Source organism: Hemibagrus wyckioides, linkage group LG07 (genome assembly GCF_019097595.1).
Source record: "Hemibagrus wyckioides isolate EC202008001 linkage group LG07, SWU_Hwy_1.0, whole genome shotgun sequence".
Classification (NCBI taxonomy): Eukaryota; Metazoa; Chordata; class Actinopteri; order Siluriformes; family Bagridae; genus Hemibagrus; species Hemibagrus wyckioides.
The window spans coordinates 5124112-5143048 of record NC_080716.1 but is presented as its reverse complement, the minus strand read 5'-3'; the positions used below and the strand labels follow the sequence as shown (position 1 = coordinate 5143048).

General features: G+C 44.6%; 1 protein-coding gene across 1 annotated transcript in view; it reads left to right on the top strand.

The window, feature by feature from the left end:
• Positions 1-1246: 1246 nt before the first annotated feature.
• The window catches only part of apoda.1 (apolipoprotein Da, duplicate 1), a 22029-nt gene continuing 4338 nt past the window's right edge, over positions 1247-18937 (top strand). Inside the window, exons 1-3 of the mRNA XM_058394453.1 lie at positions 1247-1399; positions 2819-2966; positions 3073-3194. Coding sequence (XP_058250436.1) covers positions 2844-2966; positions 3073-3194 — 245 coding nt within the window. The 5' untranslated portion in view covers positions 1247-1399; positions 2819-2843. The remainder of the gene's footprint in view (positions 1400-2818; positions 2967-3072; positions 3195-18937) is intronic.

Below are 18937 nucleotides of genomic sequence, written 5' to 3'. Positions count from 1 at the left end.
CAGGATTCAGGTCCAGAACCAGCGCTGGGTGAAGATGTAAATGACCGAGCGCTGGTTCTGGGTCAGACTGTGTCTCTGGATGGATTTCAGTCTTCTTCTAGTCAGAGTAGAAACCTCTGCTGGAGTTCTGAAGGTAGAGTCTGAAGTGTTTATACATAGAGACATAAAGTCTGCTGTTCCACAAAGCTCTGATTCAGACACACCGCTCTCTGGAAGCCTGAGAGGACCAAACTATACCATCTTCAAACAAACAGAGTGGTTTTTGAGTCCCATTTTTCACCCAAAATACACAAAGACTAATCCTGGAGCTGGAGACGTGAGCAGCGGTGTGTTTAGTCTCGTTCCATCACAGCTGAGATCTGAAGTTTAACCTGGATGTGCAGTACAATAAATAATTAAACACCAGTCTTTTTACTGTTTAAGGAGTTCACCAGCTCTGATCTCGTGATGGTTCTGTGGGGTCTTTAAACCATAAAATCTGGATTTTTAATTAAAAAACACTGTAAATGTTCAACTCAATTCAGTTTATTTCTATAGCACCTTTTACAATGGACATTGTCTCAAAGCAGCTTTGCAAAAGTAGAGAAAAAATTATTAAATTAAATTATTAAACTATTTTAAGTTTACTTAAAATAGTTTAATAATTTTAAAAACTAAAAAACTAAAAATTTTTAAAAACTCCCTAAGATGATATGAGGAAGAAACCTTGAGAGGAACCAGGCTCAGAAGGGAACCCATCCTCATTTGGGTGACAATGGACAGGAAATAATGTAACTGTAACTGATTAATGTCCTTTCTACAACAGCAGCTGAGGGCCCATGAGGAACTATTAGGTCAGTGTAGTTTCTGAGGTCATTATAGACACTAATTCCTTCCTGTCTCAAGCTAACAGATGTAATGGCAGATCTGAGACGGTGTGAAAGTCCAAAAGTGTCTCTGTCCATGCCTGTCTCCTGGTCCACACAGATCCATCCACACCATCAGTGAGCACGAAGTGACGAGACTCTGACCAGGGGTAGAGGCAGTGGTCAGACTGGAAAATGTTCAGAAACTCTTCTAGAAACAGTGGAGTATTTAATAAATAGTATAGAAAATATTTAGTAGATAAATGATTAAAGCTGGATATGTTTTTAAAATAAAACTGGATAAAAATAAAAGTTCCTGAAAGAGAACCTCGGGGAGATTTGTGCTCATGTGACTCGTAACCTCCTGACTCGAGTTTGTGTAATGTCCTGCAGCATGTTGTTAATAAAGTAAACTCCACACTCGTCCATCACGGGTTCGTCTGGAGCGGCGTGACGGAGGGACAGAAAGATTCTTCTCCCAGTCCTGAGAGAGAGACAGACGGAGAGTGAGACAGAGACAGAGACAGTGAGACTGTCGTAAAGAGCAGCTGCAGGTACATCATTAATATTATTAATCAAATAAACTGCTTTCTGATTAAAGGTAAATGTTTATGATTCGTTTTATTCATGGGTTTTATTTACGTTTATCTTTTATTCAGTGTGACGAGCTTCACAGTCTAAGAAAGTGAAATATGTTTAAACGTCTAAAATTCTCTGAGATTATTATTATTATTATTATTGTTATTATTTCTCAGTAAGTAAAAATGTTTTTTCAAATGAAATGTAATATTATTTTGCTTCATTATTTGGAGAGAAATGAGGCACTGACTGAGTGAGCGAGGTATTTTGAAGTATTGAGGTATTTTGAGGTATTTTGAGTGAGGTATTTTGAGGTATTGGGGTATTCTGAAGTACAGAGGTATTTTAAGGTATTGAGGTATTTTGAGTGAGTGAGGTATTTTGAGGTACAGAGGTATTTGAGGTATTGAGGTATTTTGAGTGAGTGAGGTATTTTGAGGTACAGAGGTATTGAGGTATTTTGAGTGAGTGAGGTATTTTGAGTGAGTGAGGTATTTTGAGGTACAGAGGTATTTGAGGTATTGAGGGATTTTGAGGTACAGAGGTATTTGAGGTATTGAGGTATTTTGAGTGAGTGAGGTATTTTGAGTGAGTGAGGTATTTTGAGGTACAGAGGTATTTGAGGTATTGAGGGATTTTGAGGTACAGAGGTATTTTGAGGTATTTTGAGCGAGTGTGGTATTTAGAGGTACAGAGGTATTTTGAGGTATTGAGGTATTTTGAGGTACAGAGGTATTTGAGGTATTTTGAGCGAGTGTGGTATTTTGAGGTACAGAGGTATTTGAGGTATTGAGGGATTTTGAGGTACAGAGGTATTTTGAGGTATTTTGAGCGAGTGTGGTATTTAGAGGTACAGAGGTATTTTGAGGTATTGAGGTATTTTGAGGTACAGAGGTATTTGAGGTATTTTGAGCGAGTGTGGTATTTAGAGGTACAGAGGTATTTTGAGGTATTGAGGTATTTTGAGGTACAGAGGTATTTGAGGTATTTTGAGCGAGTGTGGTATTTTGAGGTACAGAGGTATTTGAGGTATTGAGGGATTTTGAGGTACAGAGGTATTTTGAGGTATTTTGAGCGAGTGTGGTATTTAGAGGTACAGAGGTATTTTGAGGTATTGAGGTATTTTGAGGTACAGAGGTATTTGAGGTATTTTGAGCGACTGTGGTATTTAGAGGTACAGAGGTATTTTGAGGTATTGAGGTATTTTGAGGTACAGAGGTATTTGAGGTATTTTGAGCGAGTGTGGTATTTTGAGGTACAGAGGTATTTTGAGGTATTGAGGTATTTTGTCAGTGTTTAAATCTGTGGCTGATCAGCTTTACAGAAATGCAGATGCACGTGAAGCCTGTGTGTGCAGTGTGTTATCTGATGGCAGGTGTGTGTGTGTGTGTTAGTGTGTGTGTTTGTGTTACAGGTGAGATGGAGGTACAGGTGTGTTTGGCGCTCTCATTGGTCACTGTATTGACTGTGGTTGAGGCTCAGGTGCCTCACTGGGGGCCGTGTCCCGAACCCAGCACTCAGCCTGCCTTCAACCTCAAACGGGTACGAGCTCATTATCACACCTTCACTACCACTGACTCGCCTGGTTTTACACACACCTCACCTTCACTGTGTGTGTGTGTGTTTGTGTGTGTGTGTGTGTGTGTAGTTTATGGGTCGCTGGTTCGAGGTGGCTAAGCTCCCAGCACAATTTGAGAAGGGCAGATGCATTGAGACGAACTTCACACTGACCACAGACATGTCAGCTCGTGTACAGAGCTCCGAGATCCTGTAAGTGTGTGTGTGTGTGTGTATATGATGTAGTTGGTCTGTGATGTGTGTGTGTGTGTGTGTATAAGTTTACAGTTTAATGATGTAGATGGTTTTTTACATACAGTGAGGGAAAAAATGATTTGATCCCCTGCTGATTTTGTACGTTTGCCCACTGACACAGAAATGATCAGTGTGTAATTTTAATGGTAGGTTTATCTGAACAGTGAGAGACAGAATAACAACAAAAAAATCCAGAAAAACACATTTCAAAAAAGTTCTACATTGATTTGCATCTTATTGAGTGAAATAAGTATTTGACCCCTTTGCAAAACATGACTTAGTACTTGGTGGCAGACCCTTGTTGGAAATCACAGACGTCAGACATTTCTTGTAGTTTGGCCACCAGGTTTGCACACATCTCACATCTCAAGGAATTTGGACCCACTCCTCTCTGCATCCACGACCCATTTTCAATGCCCTGGCTGAGGGAAGGAGGTTCTCACTCAAGATTTGATGGTACATGGCTCCGCCCATCGTCCCTTTGATGCGGTGCGGTTGTCCTGTCCCCTTAGCAGAAAAACACCCCCAAAGCATAATGTTTCCACCTCCATGTTTGATGGTGGAGATGGTCTTCTTGGAGTCATAGGCAGCATTCCTCCTCCTCCAAACACGGCGAGTTGAGTTGATGCCAAAGAGCTGGATTTTGGTCTCATTTGACCACAACACTTTCACCCAGTTCTCCTCTGAATCATTCAGATGTTCACTGGTAAACTTCAGATGGTCCTGTACATGTGCTTTCTTTAGCAGGGGGACGTTGCGGGTGCTACTGGATTTCAGTCTTTCACGGCGTAGTGTGTTACCAATTGTTTTCTTGGTGACTGTGGTCCCAGCTGCCTTGAGATCATTGACAAAATCCTCCAGTGTAATTCTGGGCTGATTCCTCGCCGTTCTCATGATCATTGAAACTCCATGAGGTGAGATCTTGCATGGAGCCCCAGACCGAGGAAGATTGACAGTCCTTTTGTGTTTCTTCCATTTGGGAATAATCGCACCAACTGTTGTCACCTTCTCACCAAGCTGCTTGGCGATGGTCTTGTAGCTCATTCCAGCCTTGTGTAGGTCTACAATCTTGTCCCTGACATGACAGCTCTTTGGTCTTGACCATGATGGAGAGTTTGGAATCTGATTGATTGCTTCCTTCTGTGGACAGGTGTCTTTCATACAGTTAAGGAGCTGAGATTAAGAGCACTCCCCGAGAGTGCTCCTACTGTAATCTCAGCTCCTTACCTGTATAAAAGACACCTGGGAGACAGAAATCTTTCTGATTGATAGGGGATCAAATACTTATTTCACTCATTAAAATACAAATCAATGTAGAACGTTTCTGAAATGTGTTTTTCTGGATGTTTTTGTTGTTATTCTGTCTCTCACTGTTCAGATAAACCTACCATTAAAATTACAGACTGATCATTTCTGTGTCAGTGGACAAACGTACAAAATCAGCAGGGGATCAAATCATTTTTCCCCTCACTGTATGTGTGTGTATGATGTAGATGGTCTGTGATGTGTGTGTGTGTGTATGATGTAGATGGTCTGTGATGTGTGTGTGTATGTGTGTGTATGATGTAGATGGTCTGTGATGTGTGTGTGTGTGTGTATGATGTAGATGGTCTGTGATGTGTGTGTGTGTGTGTATGATGTAGATGGTCTGTGATGTGTGTGTGTGTGTGTATGATGTAGATGGTCTGTGATGTGTGTGTGTGTGTGTATGATGTAGATGGTCTGTGATGTGTGTGTGTGTGTGTATGATGTAGATGGTCTGTGATGTGTGTGTGTGTGTGTATGATGTAGATGGTCTGTGATGTGTGTGTGTGTGTGTGTATGATGTAGATGGTCTGTGATGTGTGTGTGTGTGTGTATGATGTAGATGGTCTGTGATGTGTGTGTGTGTGTATGATGTAGATGGTCTGTGATGTGTGTGTGTATGTGTGTGTATGATGTAGATGGTCTGTGATGTGTGTGTGTGTGTGTATGATGTAGATGGTCTGTGATGTGTGTGTGTGTGTGTATGATGTAGATGGTCTGTGATGTGTGTGTGTGTGTGTATGATGTAGATGGTCTGTGATGTGTGTGTGTGTGTGTATGATGTAGATGGTCTGTGATGTGTGTGTGTGTGTGTGTATGATGTAGATGGTCTGTGATGTGTGTGTGTGTGTGTATGATGTAGATGGTCTGTGATGTGTGTGTGTGTGTATGATGTAGATGGTCTGTGATGTGTGTGTGTGTGTGTGTATGATGTAGATGGTCTGTGATGTGTGTGTGTGTGTATGATGTAGATGGTCTGTGATGTGTGTGTGTGTGTATGATGTAGATGGTCTGTGATGTGTGTGTGTGTGTGTATGATGTGATGTGTGTGTGTGTGTGTGTGTGTGTGTATGATGTAGATGGTCTGTGATGTGTGTGTGTGTGTATGATGTAGATGGTCTGTGATGTGTGTGTGTGTGTGTGTGTGTGTATGATGTAGATGGTCTGTGATGTGTGTGTGTGTGTGTGTGTGTGTATGATGTAGATGGTCTGTGATGTGTGTGTGTGTGTGTGTGTGTATGATGTAGATGGTCTGTGATGTGTGTGTGTGTGTGTATGATGTAGATGGTCTGTGATGTGTGTGTGTGTGTGTGTATGATGTAGATGGTCTGTGATGTGTGTGTGTGTGTGTATGATGTAGATGGTCTGTGATGTGTGTGTGTGTGTATGATGTAGATGGTCTGTGATGTGTGTGTGTGTGTATGATGTAGATGGTCTGTGATGTGTGTGTGTGTGTGTGTGTGTATGATGTAGATGGTCTGTGATGTGTGTGTGTGTGTGTATGATGTAGATGGTCTGTGATGTGTGTGTGTGTGTATGATGTAGATGGTCTGTGATGTGTGTGTGTGTGTGTGTGTGTGTATGATGTAGATGGTCTGTGATGTGTGTGTGTGTGTGTATGATGTAGATGGTCTGTGATGTGTGTGTGTGTGTGTGTGTGTGTGTGTATGATGTGATGTGTGTGTGTGTGTGTGTGTGTGTATGATGTAGATGGTCTGTGATGTGTGTGTGTGTGTGTGTATGATGTAGATGGTCTGTGATGTGTGTGTGTGTGTATGATGTAGATGGTCTGTGATGTGTGTGTGTATGTGTGTGTATGATGTAGATGGTCTGTGATGTGTGTGTGTGTGTGTATGATGTAGATGGTCTGTGATGTGTGTGTGTGTGTGTATGATGTAGATGGTCTGTGATGTGTGTGTGTGTGTGTATGATGTAGATGGTCTGTGATGTGTGTGTGTGTGTGTATGATGTAGATGGTCTGTGATGTGTGTGTGTGTGTGTATGATGTAGATGGTCTGTGATGTGTGTGTGTGTGTGTATGATGTAGATGGTCTGTGATGTGTGTGTGTGTGTGTGTATGATGTAGATGGTCTGTGATGTGTGTGTGTGTGTGTATGATGTAGATGGTCTGTGATGTGTGTGTGTGTGTATGATGTAGATGGTCTGTGATGTGTGTGTGTATGTGTGTGTATGATGTAGATGGTCTGTGATGTGTGTGTGTGTGTGTATGATGTAGATGGTCTGTGATGTGTGTGTGTGTGTGTATGATGTAGATGGTCTGTGATGTGTGTGTGTGTGTGTATGATGTAGATGGTCTGTGATGTGTGTGTGTGTGTGTATGATGTAGATGGTCTGTGATGTGTGTGTGTGTGTGTGTATGATGTAGATGGTCTGTGATGTGTGTGTGTGTGTGTATGATGTAGATGGTCTGTGATGTGTGTGTGTGTGTATGATGTAGATGGTCTGTGATGTGTGTGTGTGTGTGTGTATGATGTAGATGGTCTGTGATGTGTGTGTGTGTGTATGATGTAGATGGTCTGTGATGTGTGTGTGTGTGTATGATGTAGATGGTCTGTGATGTGTGTGTGTGTGTGTATGATGTGATGTGTGTGTGTGTGTGTGTGTGTGTGTATGATGTAGATGGTCTGTGATGTGTGTGTGTGTGTATGATGTAGATGGTCTGTGATGTGTGTGTGTGTGTATGATGTAGATGGTCTGTGATGTGTGTGTGTGTGTGTATGATGTAGATGGTCTGTGATGTGTGTGTGTGTGTATGATGTGATGTGTGTGTGTGTGTGTGTGTGTATGATGTAGATGGTCTGTGATGTGTGTGTGTGTGTGTGTATGATGTAGATGGTCTGTGATGTGTGTGTGTGTGTGTATGATGTAGATGGTCTGTGATGTGTGTGTGTGTGTGTGTGTATGATGTAGATGGTCTGTGATGTGTGTGTGTGTGTGTGTGTGTGTGTGTGTGTATGATGTAGATGGTCTGTGATGTGTGTGTGTGTGTATGATGTAGATGGTCTGTGATGTGTGTGTGTGTGTATGATGTAGATGGTCTGTGATGTGTGTGTGTGTGTGTGTGTGTATGATGTAGATGGTCTGTGATGTGTGTGTGTGTGTGTATGATGTAGATGGTCTGTGATGTGTGTGTGTGTGTATGATGTAGATGGTCTGTGATGTGTGTGTGTGTGTATGATGTAGATGGTCTGTGATGTGTGTGTGTGTGTGTATGATGTAGATGGTCTGTGATGTGTGTGTGTGTGTGTATGATGTAGATGGTCTGTGATGTGTGTGTGTGTGTGTGTGTGTATGATGTAGATGGTCTGTGATGTGTGTGTGTGTGTGTGTGTGTATGATGTAGATGGTCTGTGATGTGTGTGTGTGTATGATGTAGATGGTCTGTGATGTGTGTGTGTGTGTGTGTATGATGTAGATGGTCTGTGATGTGTGTGTGTGTGTGTGTGTGTATGATGTAGATGGTCTGTGATGTGTGTGTGTGTGTATATACATATGTGTGTGTGTGTGTGGGTGTGTGTGTGTGTGTATGATGTAGATGGTCTGTGATGTGTGTGTGTGTGTATGATGTAGATGGTCTGTGATGTGATGTGTGTGTGTGTGTATGATGTAGATGGTCTGTGATGTGTGTGTGTGTGTATGATGTAGATGGTCTGTGATGTGTGTGTGTGTGTATGATGTAGATGGTCTGTGATGTGTGTGTGTGTGTATGATGTAGATGGTCTGTGATGTGTGTGTGTGTGTGTATGATGTAGATGGTCTGTGATGTGTGTGTGTGTGTATGATGTAGATGGTCTGTGATGTGTGTGTGTGTGTATGATGTAGATGGTCTGTGATGTGTGTGTGTGTGTATGATGTAGGTGGTCTGTGATGTGTGTGTGTGTGTGTGTATGATGTAGATGGTCTGTGATGTGTGTGTGTGTGTATGATGTAGATGGTCTGTGATGTGTGTGTGTGTGTGTATGATGTAGATGGTCTGTGATGTGTGTGTGTGTGTATGATGTAGATGGTCTGTGATGTGTGTGTGTGTGTGTGTGTATGATGTAGATGGTCTGTGATGTGTGTGTGTGTGTGTGTGTGTGTATGATGTAGATGGTCTGTGATGTGTGTGTGTGTGTGTATGATGTAGATGGTCTGTGATGTGTGTGTGTGTGTGTGTGTATGATGTAGATGGTCTGTGATGTGTGTGTGTGTGTGTATGATGTAGATGGTCTGTGATGTGTGTGTGTGTGTGTGTGTATGATGTAGATGGTCTGTGATGTGTGTGTGTGTGTATGATGTAGATGGTCTGTGATGTGTGTGTGTGTGTATGATGTAGATGGTCTGTGATGTGTGTGTGTGTGTGTATGATGTAGATGGTCTGTGATGTGTGTGTGTGTGTGTGTATGATGTAGATGGTCTGTGATGTGTGTGTGTGTGTGTGTGTATGATGTAGATGGTCTGTGATGTGTGTGTGTGTGTATGATGTAGATGGTCTGTGATGTGTGTGTGTGTGTGTATGATGTAGATGGTCTGTGATGTGTGTGTGTGTGTATGATGTAGATGGTCTGTGATGTGTGTGTGTGTGTATGATGTAGATGGTCTGTGATGTGATGTGTGTGTGTGTGTATGATGTAGATGGTCTGTGATGTGTGTGTGTGTGTATGATGTAGATGGTCTGTGATGTGTGTGTGTGTGTATGATGTAGATGGTCTGTGATGTGTGTGTGTGTGTGTGTGTATGATGTAGATGGTCTGTGATGTGTGTGTGTGTGTGTGTGTGTATGATGTAGATGGTCTGTGATGTGTGTGTGTGTGTATGATGTAGATGGTCTGTGATGTGTGTGTGTGTGTGTGTGTATGATGTAGATGGTCTGTGATGTGTGTGTGTGTGTATGATGTAGATGGTCTGTGATGTGTGTGTGTGTGTGTGTGTATGATGTAGATGGTCTGTGATGTGTGTGTGTGTGTGTATGATGTAGATGGTCTGTGATGTGTGTGTGTGTGTGTGTGTGTATGATGTGATGTGTGTGTGTGTGTATGATGTAGATGGTCTGTGATGTGTGTGTGTGTGTATGATGTAGATGGTCTGTGATGTGTGTGTGTGTGTGTATGATGTAGATGGTCTGTGATGTGTGTGTGTGTGTATGATGTAGATGGTCTGTGATGTGTGTGTGTGTGTGTGTGTGTATGATGTAGATGGTCTGTGATGTGTGTGTGTGTGTATGATGTAGATGGTCTGTGATGTGTGTGTGTGTGTGTGTGTGTATGATGTAGATGGTCTGTGATGTGTGTGTGTGTGTGTGTGTGTATGATGTAGATGGTCTGTGATGTGTGTGTGTGTGTGTATGATGTAGATGGTCTGTGATGTGTGTGTGTGTGTATGATGTAGATGGTCTGTGATGTGTGTGTGTGTGTGTATGATGTAGATGGTCTGTGATGTGTGTGTGTGTGTATGATGTAGATGGTCTGTGATGTGTGTGTGTGTGTGTGTGTGTATGATGTAGATGGTCTGTGATGTGTGTGTGTGTGTGTATGATGTAGATGATCTGTGATGTGTGTGTGTGTGTGTATGATGTAGATGATCTGTGATGTGTGTGTGTGTGTGTATGATGTAGATGGTCTGTGATGTGTGTGTGTGTGTGTGTGTGTGTATGATGTAGATGGTCTGTGATGTGTGTGTGTGTGTGTATGATGTAGATGGTCTGTGATGTGTGTGTGTGTGTGTGTGTGTGTATGATGTAGATGGTCTGTGATGTGTGTGTGTGTGTGTATGATGTAGATGGTCTGTGATGTGTGTGTGTGTGTGTATGATGTAGATGGTCTGTGATGTGTGTGTGTGTGTGTATGATGTAGATGGTCTGTGATGTGTGTGTGTGTGTGTGTGTGTATGATGTAGATGGTCTGTGATGTGTGTGTGTGTGTGTATGATGTAGATGGTCTGTGATGTGTGTGTGTGTGTGTATGATGTAGATGGTCTGTGATGTGTGTGTGTGTGTGTATGATGTAGATGGTCTGTGATGTGTGTGTGTGTGTGTGTGTGTGTGTGTATGATGTAGATGGTCTGTGATGTGTGTGTGTGTGTGTATGATGTAGATGGTCTGTGATGTGTGTGTGTGTGTATGATGTAGATGGTCTGTGATGTGTGTGTGTGTGTGTGTGTGTGTGTGTATGATGTAGATGGTCTGTGATGTGTGTGTGTGTGTGTGTGTGTATGATGTAGATGGTCTGTGATGTGTGTGTGTGTGTGTATGATGTAGATGGTCTGTGATGTGTGTGTGTGTGTGTATGATGTAGATGGTCTGTGATGTGTGTGTGTGTGTGTATGATGTAGATGGTCTGTGATGTGTGTGTGTGTGTGTGTGTGTATGATGTAGATGGTCTGTGATGTGTGTGTGTGTGTGTGTGTGTGTATGATGTAGATGGTCTGTGATGTGTGTGTGTGTGTGTGTGTGTGTATGATGTAGATGGTCTGTGATGTGTGTGTGTGTGTGTGTGTGTATGATGTAGATGGTCTGTGATGTGTGTGTGTGTGTGTATGATGTAGATGGTCTGTGATGTGTGTGTGTGTGTGTATGATGTAGATGGTCTGTGATGTGTGTGTGTGTGTATGATGTGATGTGTGTGTGTGTGTGTGTGTGTATGATGTAGATGGTCTGTGATGTGTGTGTGTGTGTGTGTATGATGTAGATGGTCTGTGATGTGTGTGTGTGTGTGTGTATGATGTAGATGGTCTGTGATGTGTGTGTGTGTGTGTGTGTATGATGTAGATGGTCTGTGATGTGTGTGTGTGTGTGTGTGTGTGTGTGTGTGTATGATGTAGATGGTCTGTGATGTGTGTGTGTGTGTGTGTATGATGTAGATGGTCTGTGATGTGTGTGTGTGTGTATGATGTAGATGGTCTGTGATGTGTGTGTGTGTGTATGATGTAGATGGTCTGTGATGTGTGTGTGTGTGTATGATGTAGGTGGTCTGTGATGTGTGTGTGTGTGTGTGTATGATGTAGATGGTCTGTGATGTGTGTGTGTGTGTATGATGTAGATGGTCTGTGATGTGTGTGTGTGTGTATGATGTAGATGGTCTGTGATGTGTGTGTGTGTGTGTGTATGATGTAGATGGTCTGTGATGTGTGTGTGTGTGTGTATGATGTAGATGGTCTGTGATGTGTGTGTGTGTGTGTGTGTGTATGATGTAGATGGTCTGTGATGTGTGTGTGTGTGTGTGTGTGTATGATGTAGATGGTCTGTGATGTGTGTGTGTGTGTGTGTATGATGTAGATGGTCTGTGATGTGTGTGTGTGTGTATGATGTAGATGGTCTGTGATGTGTGTGTGTGTGTATGATGTAGATGGTCTGTGATGTGATGTGTGTGTGTGTGTATGATGTAGATGGTCTGTGATGTGTGTGTGTGTGTGTATGATGTAGATGGTCTGTGATGTGTGTGTGTGTGTGTATGATGTAGATGGTCTGTGATGTGTGTGTGTGTGTATGATGTAGATGGTCTGTGATGTGATGTGTGTGTGTGTGTATGATGTAGATGGTCTGTGATGTGTGTGTGTGTGTGTATGATGTAGATGGTCTGTGATGTGTGTGTGTGTGTATGATGTAGATGGTCTGTGATGTGTGTGTGTGTGTATGATGTAGATGGTCTGTGATGTGTGTGTGTGTGTATGATGTAGATGGTCTGTGATGTGTGTGTGTGTGTGTGTGTGTATGATGTAGATGGTCTGTGATGTGTGTGTGTGTGTGTGTGTGTATGATGTAGATGGTCTGTGATGTGTGTGTGTGTGTGTGTGTGTGTATGATGTAGATGGTCTGTGATGTGTGTGTGTGTGTGTATGATGTAGATGGTCTGTGATGTGTGTGTGTGTGTATGATGTAGATGGTCTGTGATGTGTGTGTGTGTGTGTGTGTGTGTGTATGATGTAGATGGTCTGTGATGTGTGTGTGTGTGTATGATGTAGATGGTCTGTGATGTGTGTGTGTGTGTGTGTGTATGATGTAGATGGTCTGTGATGTGTGTGTGTGTGTGTATGATGTAGATGATCTGTGATGTGTGTGTGTGTGTGTATGATGTAGATGATCTGTGATGTGTGTGTGTGTGTGTATGATGTAGATGGTCTGTGATGTGTGTGTGTGTGTGTGTGTATGATGTAGATGGTCTGTGATGTGTGTGTGTGTGTGTATGATGTAGATGGTCTGTGATGTGTGTGTGTGTGTATGATGTAGATGGTCTGTGATGTGTGTGTGTGTGTATGATGTAGGTGGTCTGTGATGTGTGTGTGTGTGTGTGTATGATGTAGATGGTCTGTGATGTGTGTGTGTGTGTATGATGTAGATGGTCTGTGATGTGTGTGTGTGTGTGTATGATGTAGATGGTCTGTGATGTGTGTGTGTGTGTGTATGATGTAGATGGTCTGTGATGTGTGTGTGTGTGTGTGTGTGTATGATGTAGATGGTCTGTGATGTGTGTGTGTGTGTGTATGATGTAGATGATCTGTGATGTGTGTGTGTGTGTGTGTGTATGATGTAGATGGTCTGTGATGTGTGTGTGTGTGTGTATGATGTAGATGGTCTGTGATGTGTGTGTGTGTGTGTGTGTGTGTATGATGTAGATGGTCTGTGATGTGTGTGTGTGTGTGTGTGTGTGTGTGTATGATGTAGATGGTCTGTGATGTGTGTGTGTGTGTGTGTGTATGATGTAGATGGTCTGTGATGTGTGTGTGTGTGTGTGTGTGTATGATGTAGATGGTCTGTGATGTGTGTGTGTGTGTGTATGATGTAGATGATCTGTGATGTGTGTGTGTGTGTGTATGATGTAGATGGTCTGTGATGTGTGTGTGTGTGTGTATGATGTAGATGGTCTGTGATGTGTGTGTGTGTGTGTGTGTGTATGATGTAGATGGTCTGTGATGTGTGTGTGTGTGTGTGTGTGTGTATGATGTAGATGGTCTGTGATGTGTGTGTGTGTGTGTGTGTGTGTATGATGTAGATGGTCTGTGATGTGTGTGTGTGTGTGTGTGTGTATGATGTAGATGGTCTGTGATGTGTGTGTGTGTGTGTATGATGTAGATGATCTGTGATGTGTGTGTGTGTGTGTATGATGTAGATGGTCTGTGATGTGTGTGTGTGTGTGTATGATGTAGATGGTCTGTGATGTGTGTGTGTGTGTGTATGATGTAGATGGTCTGTGATGTGTGTGTGTGTGTGTATGATGTAGATGGTCTGTGATGTGTGTGTGTGTGTGTGTGTGTATGATGTAGATGGTCTGTGATGTGTGTGTGTGTGTGTGTATGATGTAGATGGTCTGTGATGTGTGTGTGTGTGTGTGTATGATGTAGATGGTCTGTGATGTGTGTGTGTGTGTGTGTGTATGATGTAGATGGTCTGTGATGTGTGTGTGTGTGTGTGTGTGTGTGTGTGTGTGTATGATGTAGATGGTCTGTGATGTGTGTGTGTGTGTGTGTATGATGTAGATGGTCTGTGATGTGTGTGTGTGTGTATGATGTAGATGGTCTGTGATGTGTGTGTGTGTGTATGATGTAGATGGTCTGTGATGTGTGTGTGTGTGTATGATGTAGATGGTCTGTGATGTGTGTGTGTGTGTGTGTGTGTATGATGTAGATGGTCTGTGATGTGTGTGTGTGTGTGTGTGTATGATGTAGATGGTCTGTGATGTGTGTGTGTGTGTATGATGTAGATGGTCTGTGATGTGTGTGTGTGTGTGTATGATGTAGATGGTCTGTGATGTGTGTGTGTGTGTGTATGATGTAGATGGTCTGTGATGTGTGTGTGTGTGTGTATGATGTAGATGGTCTGTGATGTGTGTGTGTGTGTGTATGATGTAGATGGTCTGTGATGTGTGTGTGTGTGTATGATGTAGATGGTCTGTGATGTGTGTGTGTGTGTGTGTGTATGATGTGATGTGTGTGTGTGTGTGTGTGTGTGTATGATGTAGATGGTCTGTGATGTGTGTGTGTGTGTATGATGTAGATGGTCTGTGATGTGTGTGTGTGTGTGTGTGTATGATGTAGATGGTCTGTGATGTGTGTGTGTGTGTATGATGTAGATGGTCTGTGATGTGTGTGTGTGTGTGTATGATGTAGATGGTCTGTGATGTGTGTGTGTGTGTGTATGATGTAGATGGTCTGTGATGTGTGTGTGTGTGTGTATGATGTAGATGGTCTGTGATGTGTGTGTGTGTGTGTATGATGTAGATGGTCTGTGATGTGTGTGTGTGTGTATGATGTAGATGGTCTGTGATGTGTGTGTGTGTGTGTGTGTATGATGTGATGTGTGTGTGTGTGTGTGTGTGTATGATGTAGATGGTCTGTGATGTGTGTGTGTGTGTATGATGTAGATGGTCTGTGATGTGTGTGTGTGTGTGTGTGTGTGTGTATGATGTAGATGGTCTGTGATGTGATGTGTGTGTGTGTGTATGATGTAGATGGTCTGTGATGTGTGTGTGTGTGTATGATGTAGATGGTCTGTGATGTGTGTGTGTGTGTGTGTGTATGATGTAGATGGTCTGTGATGTGTGTGTGTGTGTGTGTGTATGATGTAGATGGTCTGTGATGTGTGTGTGTGTGTGTATGATGTAGATGGTCTGTGATGTGTGTGTGTGTGTGTATGATGTAGATGGTCTGTGATGTGTGTGTGTGTGTGTGTATGATGTAGATGGTCTGTGATGTGATGTGTGTGTGTGTGTATGATGTAGATGGTCTGTGATGTGTGTGTGTGTGTGTGTATGATGTAGTTGGTCTGTGATGTGTGTGTGTGTGTGTGTATGATGTAGATGGTCTGTGATGTGTGTGTGTGTGTGTGTGTATGATGTAGATGGTCTGTGATGTGTGTGTGTGTGTGTGTGTATGATGTAGTTGGTCTGTGATGTGATGTGTGTGTGTGTGTATGATGTAGATGGTCTGTGATGTGTGTGTGTGTGTATGATGTAGATGGTCTGTGATGTGTGTGTGTGTGTGTATGATGTAGATGGTCTGTGATGTGTGTGTGTGTGTGTGTGTGTGTGTATGATGTAGATGGTCTGTGATGTGTGTGTGTGTGTGTATGATGTAGATGGTCTGTGATGTGTGTGTGTGTGTGTGTGTGTGTGTATGATGTAGATGGTCTGTGATGTGTGTGTGTGTGTGTGTATGATGTAGATGGTCTGTGATGTGTGTGTGTGTGTATGATGTAGATGGTCTGTGATGTGTGTGTGTGTGTATGATGTAGATGGTCTGTGATGTGTGTGTGTGTGTATGATGTAGATGGTCTGTGATGTGTGTGTGTGTGTGTGTGTGTGTATGATGTAGATGGTCTGTGATGTGTGTGTGTGTGTGTGTATGATGTAGATGGTCTGTGATGTGTGTGTGTGTGTGTGTGTGTGTGTATGATGTAGATGGTCTGTGATGTGTGTGTGTGTGTGTATGATGTAGATGGTCTGTGATGTGTGTGTGTGTGTGTGTGTATGATGTAGTTGGTCTGTGATGTGTGTGTGTATGATGTAGATGGTCTGTGATGTGTGTGTGTGTGTGTGTGTATGATGTAGATGGTCTGTGATGTGTGTGTGTGTGTGTGTGTATGATGTAGATGGTCTGTGATGTGTGTGTGTGTGTGTGTGTATGATGTAGATGGTCTGTGATGTGTGTGTGTGTGTGTATGATGTAGATGGTCTGTGATGTGTGTGTGTGTGTATGATGTAGATGGTCTGTGATGTGTGTGTGTGTGTGTGTGTATGATGTAGATGGTCTGTGATGTGTGTGTGTGTGTGTATGATGTAGATGGTCTGTGATGTGTGTGTGTGTGTGTGTGTATGATGTAGATGGTCTGTGATGTGTGTGTGTGTGTATGATGTAGATGGTCTGTGATGTGTGTGTGTGTGTGTGTGTGTGTATGATGTAGATGGTCTGTGATGTGTGTGTGTGTGTGTACTGTATGATGTAGATGTCTGATAGTGATGTTCTGTGTGTGTAATAAACGAAGTGTAATAAGATGGCTAGATGAGTCTGATGTGTGTGTGTGTGTGTGTGTGTATGATGTAGAAGGACTGCTCACATCTTCACTCCAGATGTGTGTGAACCCAGGAAGTGAGAAGCCAGCCAACATTGCTGTGTGTGTGTGTGTGACCAGAAAGGCCATTAGGCTGGATCGGCACTCGAAGTGTGTCTAATCAGCACACCTACTATACCTCTGCACATGTGCTATAATCTACACATGCTACATATGCACTACACATACTGCACACACCACACTGACACCTGCGCTGCATATGCATGTGCCTATGCACTATGCGCACCCATGTGCACTGCATGTGTGTGTGTGTGTATCTGCGCATGCATCTGCACACACACCTGCGTGCGCGTACACCTGTCTGCATGCGCCTGTGTATCAGTGCACTCTGCGCATGTGTGTGTGTGTGTCTTGTACACATGCACACTCTGCACACACCCCCACCTACCCTGGTTCTATGCACATCTCCTGTGCATGTATGCCTGCCACCCACCTGTCTGCACCATCTTGCCGTGTCTTCTGCGCGTGTGCCTGTGCACATGTCTTCTACCCAGCCTGCCTGCCTGGTCTTGTCTGTGTGTGTGTGTGTGTACTACTGCACATGCCTAGTCTGATGTGCCTGTGTGTGTTACAGTGGTCTGTGTCTGCCGTGTGCCTTCTAATGTCTACCTACACACCTGTCTTTACCTACTGTCTGCGTACTACTCATGTATCATATACCTTATCAGATGTCTGCACATAATACACATCTTATGCCACCTGGGACATCGGCGCGTGATCTTGCCTCGCGCATGCTGCACTATAATACGCATGTGCTGCATTATATCTGCGCATGTTGCACGCGTGCGCATCGCCACTGCGCGCGTGATATCATATGCCGCCGCACATATGTTTTTGTCATCACACATCACGCCTGTGCGCCTGCCGCGAATGCACATACACATCGCGCCGTGATACCTGCCGTACACACATCTGCACCGTATACACACATGTCGCTTTGTCGACGCATCTGCGCGCGTCTGCCTGCCTGCCTGCGCGCTGGCTGCACTGCATCTGCCTACACATACGCATGTGCGCGCTATGTGCGCCTGCGTACACCGTGCTGCGCATGCACTTGCGCCCTGGTCTATCTGTCTGTCGTACGCGTCGCGCCACATGCGCACGATGAACGCATCTGCGTCTGCCTGCCCTACACATCTGTCTGCGCGTGTGCCTGCGACGATAACGCGCATCTGCGATGTCTGCGCGCGCGTGCGATCTACAGCGCGCGCTGCGCGCTCCGTCACATGTGATAACGCGCGCGCCTGCACTGTGTCTTGCGCGCGCCGCCTGCTGCAGTGTCTATGTTGACTTTTGCGTGTTCGCGTCGCATGTGCGATGTCTTTTGCCTTGCGCGTGCGTCGTAACGCGCGCGCGTCTTTAGCGCGCGCGTGCGCGTCTAATACTTTGTTCGCGCGTATATGCACGTCTATTTGCCACATAGTCTTATGCGCCGTGCGCGTCTACCTGCTACTGCGCCGCGCCTGCGTCTGCAGCGCACGTACGCTATCTTGCGCATATACTGCCTATGCCTGCAATGCGCTACCATGTCTTTGCATAATCTTACATCACTCTGTACTCTGTCTACATGTCGCGTAATGCGCCTCTTGCAATCGAATACCTACCTGCGCGCGTGCGCGTGTCTTCTACCGCGTCTTTGGGATGCCTGCACATATGCACTATCTGCCGATGCCTGCGCATATGCGCACGTATGCGCGTGCGCGTGACTGCACCGCGCGTGCTGGCATCACTGCCTTGCGCTCATCACGTAACGCGCGCGTGTGCGCTGCGCATCGTGCGTCTGCGATGGTGCCTGTGCCTAGGACGCATCCCGCGCGGCATACTGCTCGCGTGTCTGAGCAATGTAACTTGTTCTGCGTGCGTACTATGCGCATCGTGCACGCGTGCGCGTGTGACACTGCCTACCGTGCACACTGCACGCGTGCGATGTGCGCGTTGAGCACCTGCACACGCGCACTGCGATAACACGACCTGCGCGCGCTAGATCGCGCGTGTCTTGCCGTGTAACTGCGCGTGCGCACGCTATCTGCGCTGCGCGTCTTCGCGCACGCGCGCATGTCGTATGACCCGCGCGTGCTGTCTATGCGCCTGCGCGCCTGCACACTGCCATGGCGCGTACCTGTACAATAACGCGTGCGACGCTGTCTGCGCGCGTGCTAACCTACACATGCGCGCGTGTGCGCGCGTCAATGCTGGCGCGCAACGCGTCCGCACGCACACGCGCGCATCGCAATCTGCGCCTGTCTTCGCGCGCACGCGCAGACCCAATCGTAATACTGTGCGATCGCTGACGCCTTGCCCTTGCCGCATTGTCTGCACGTGCTGTTGCACACCT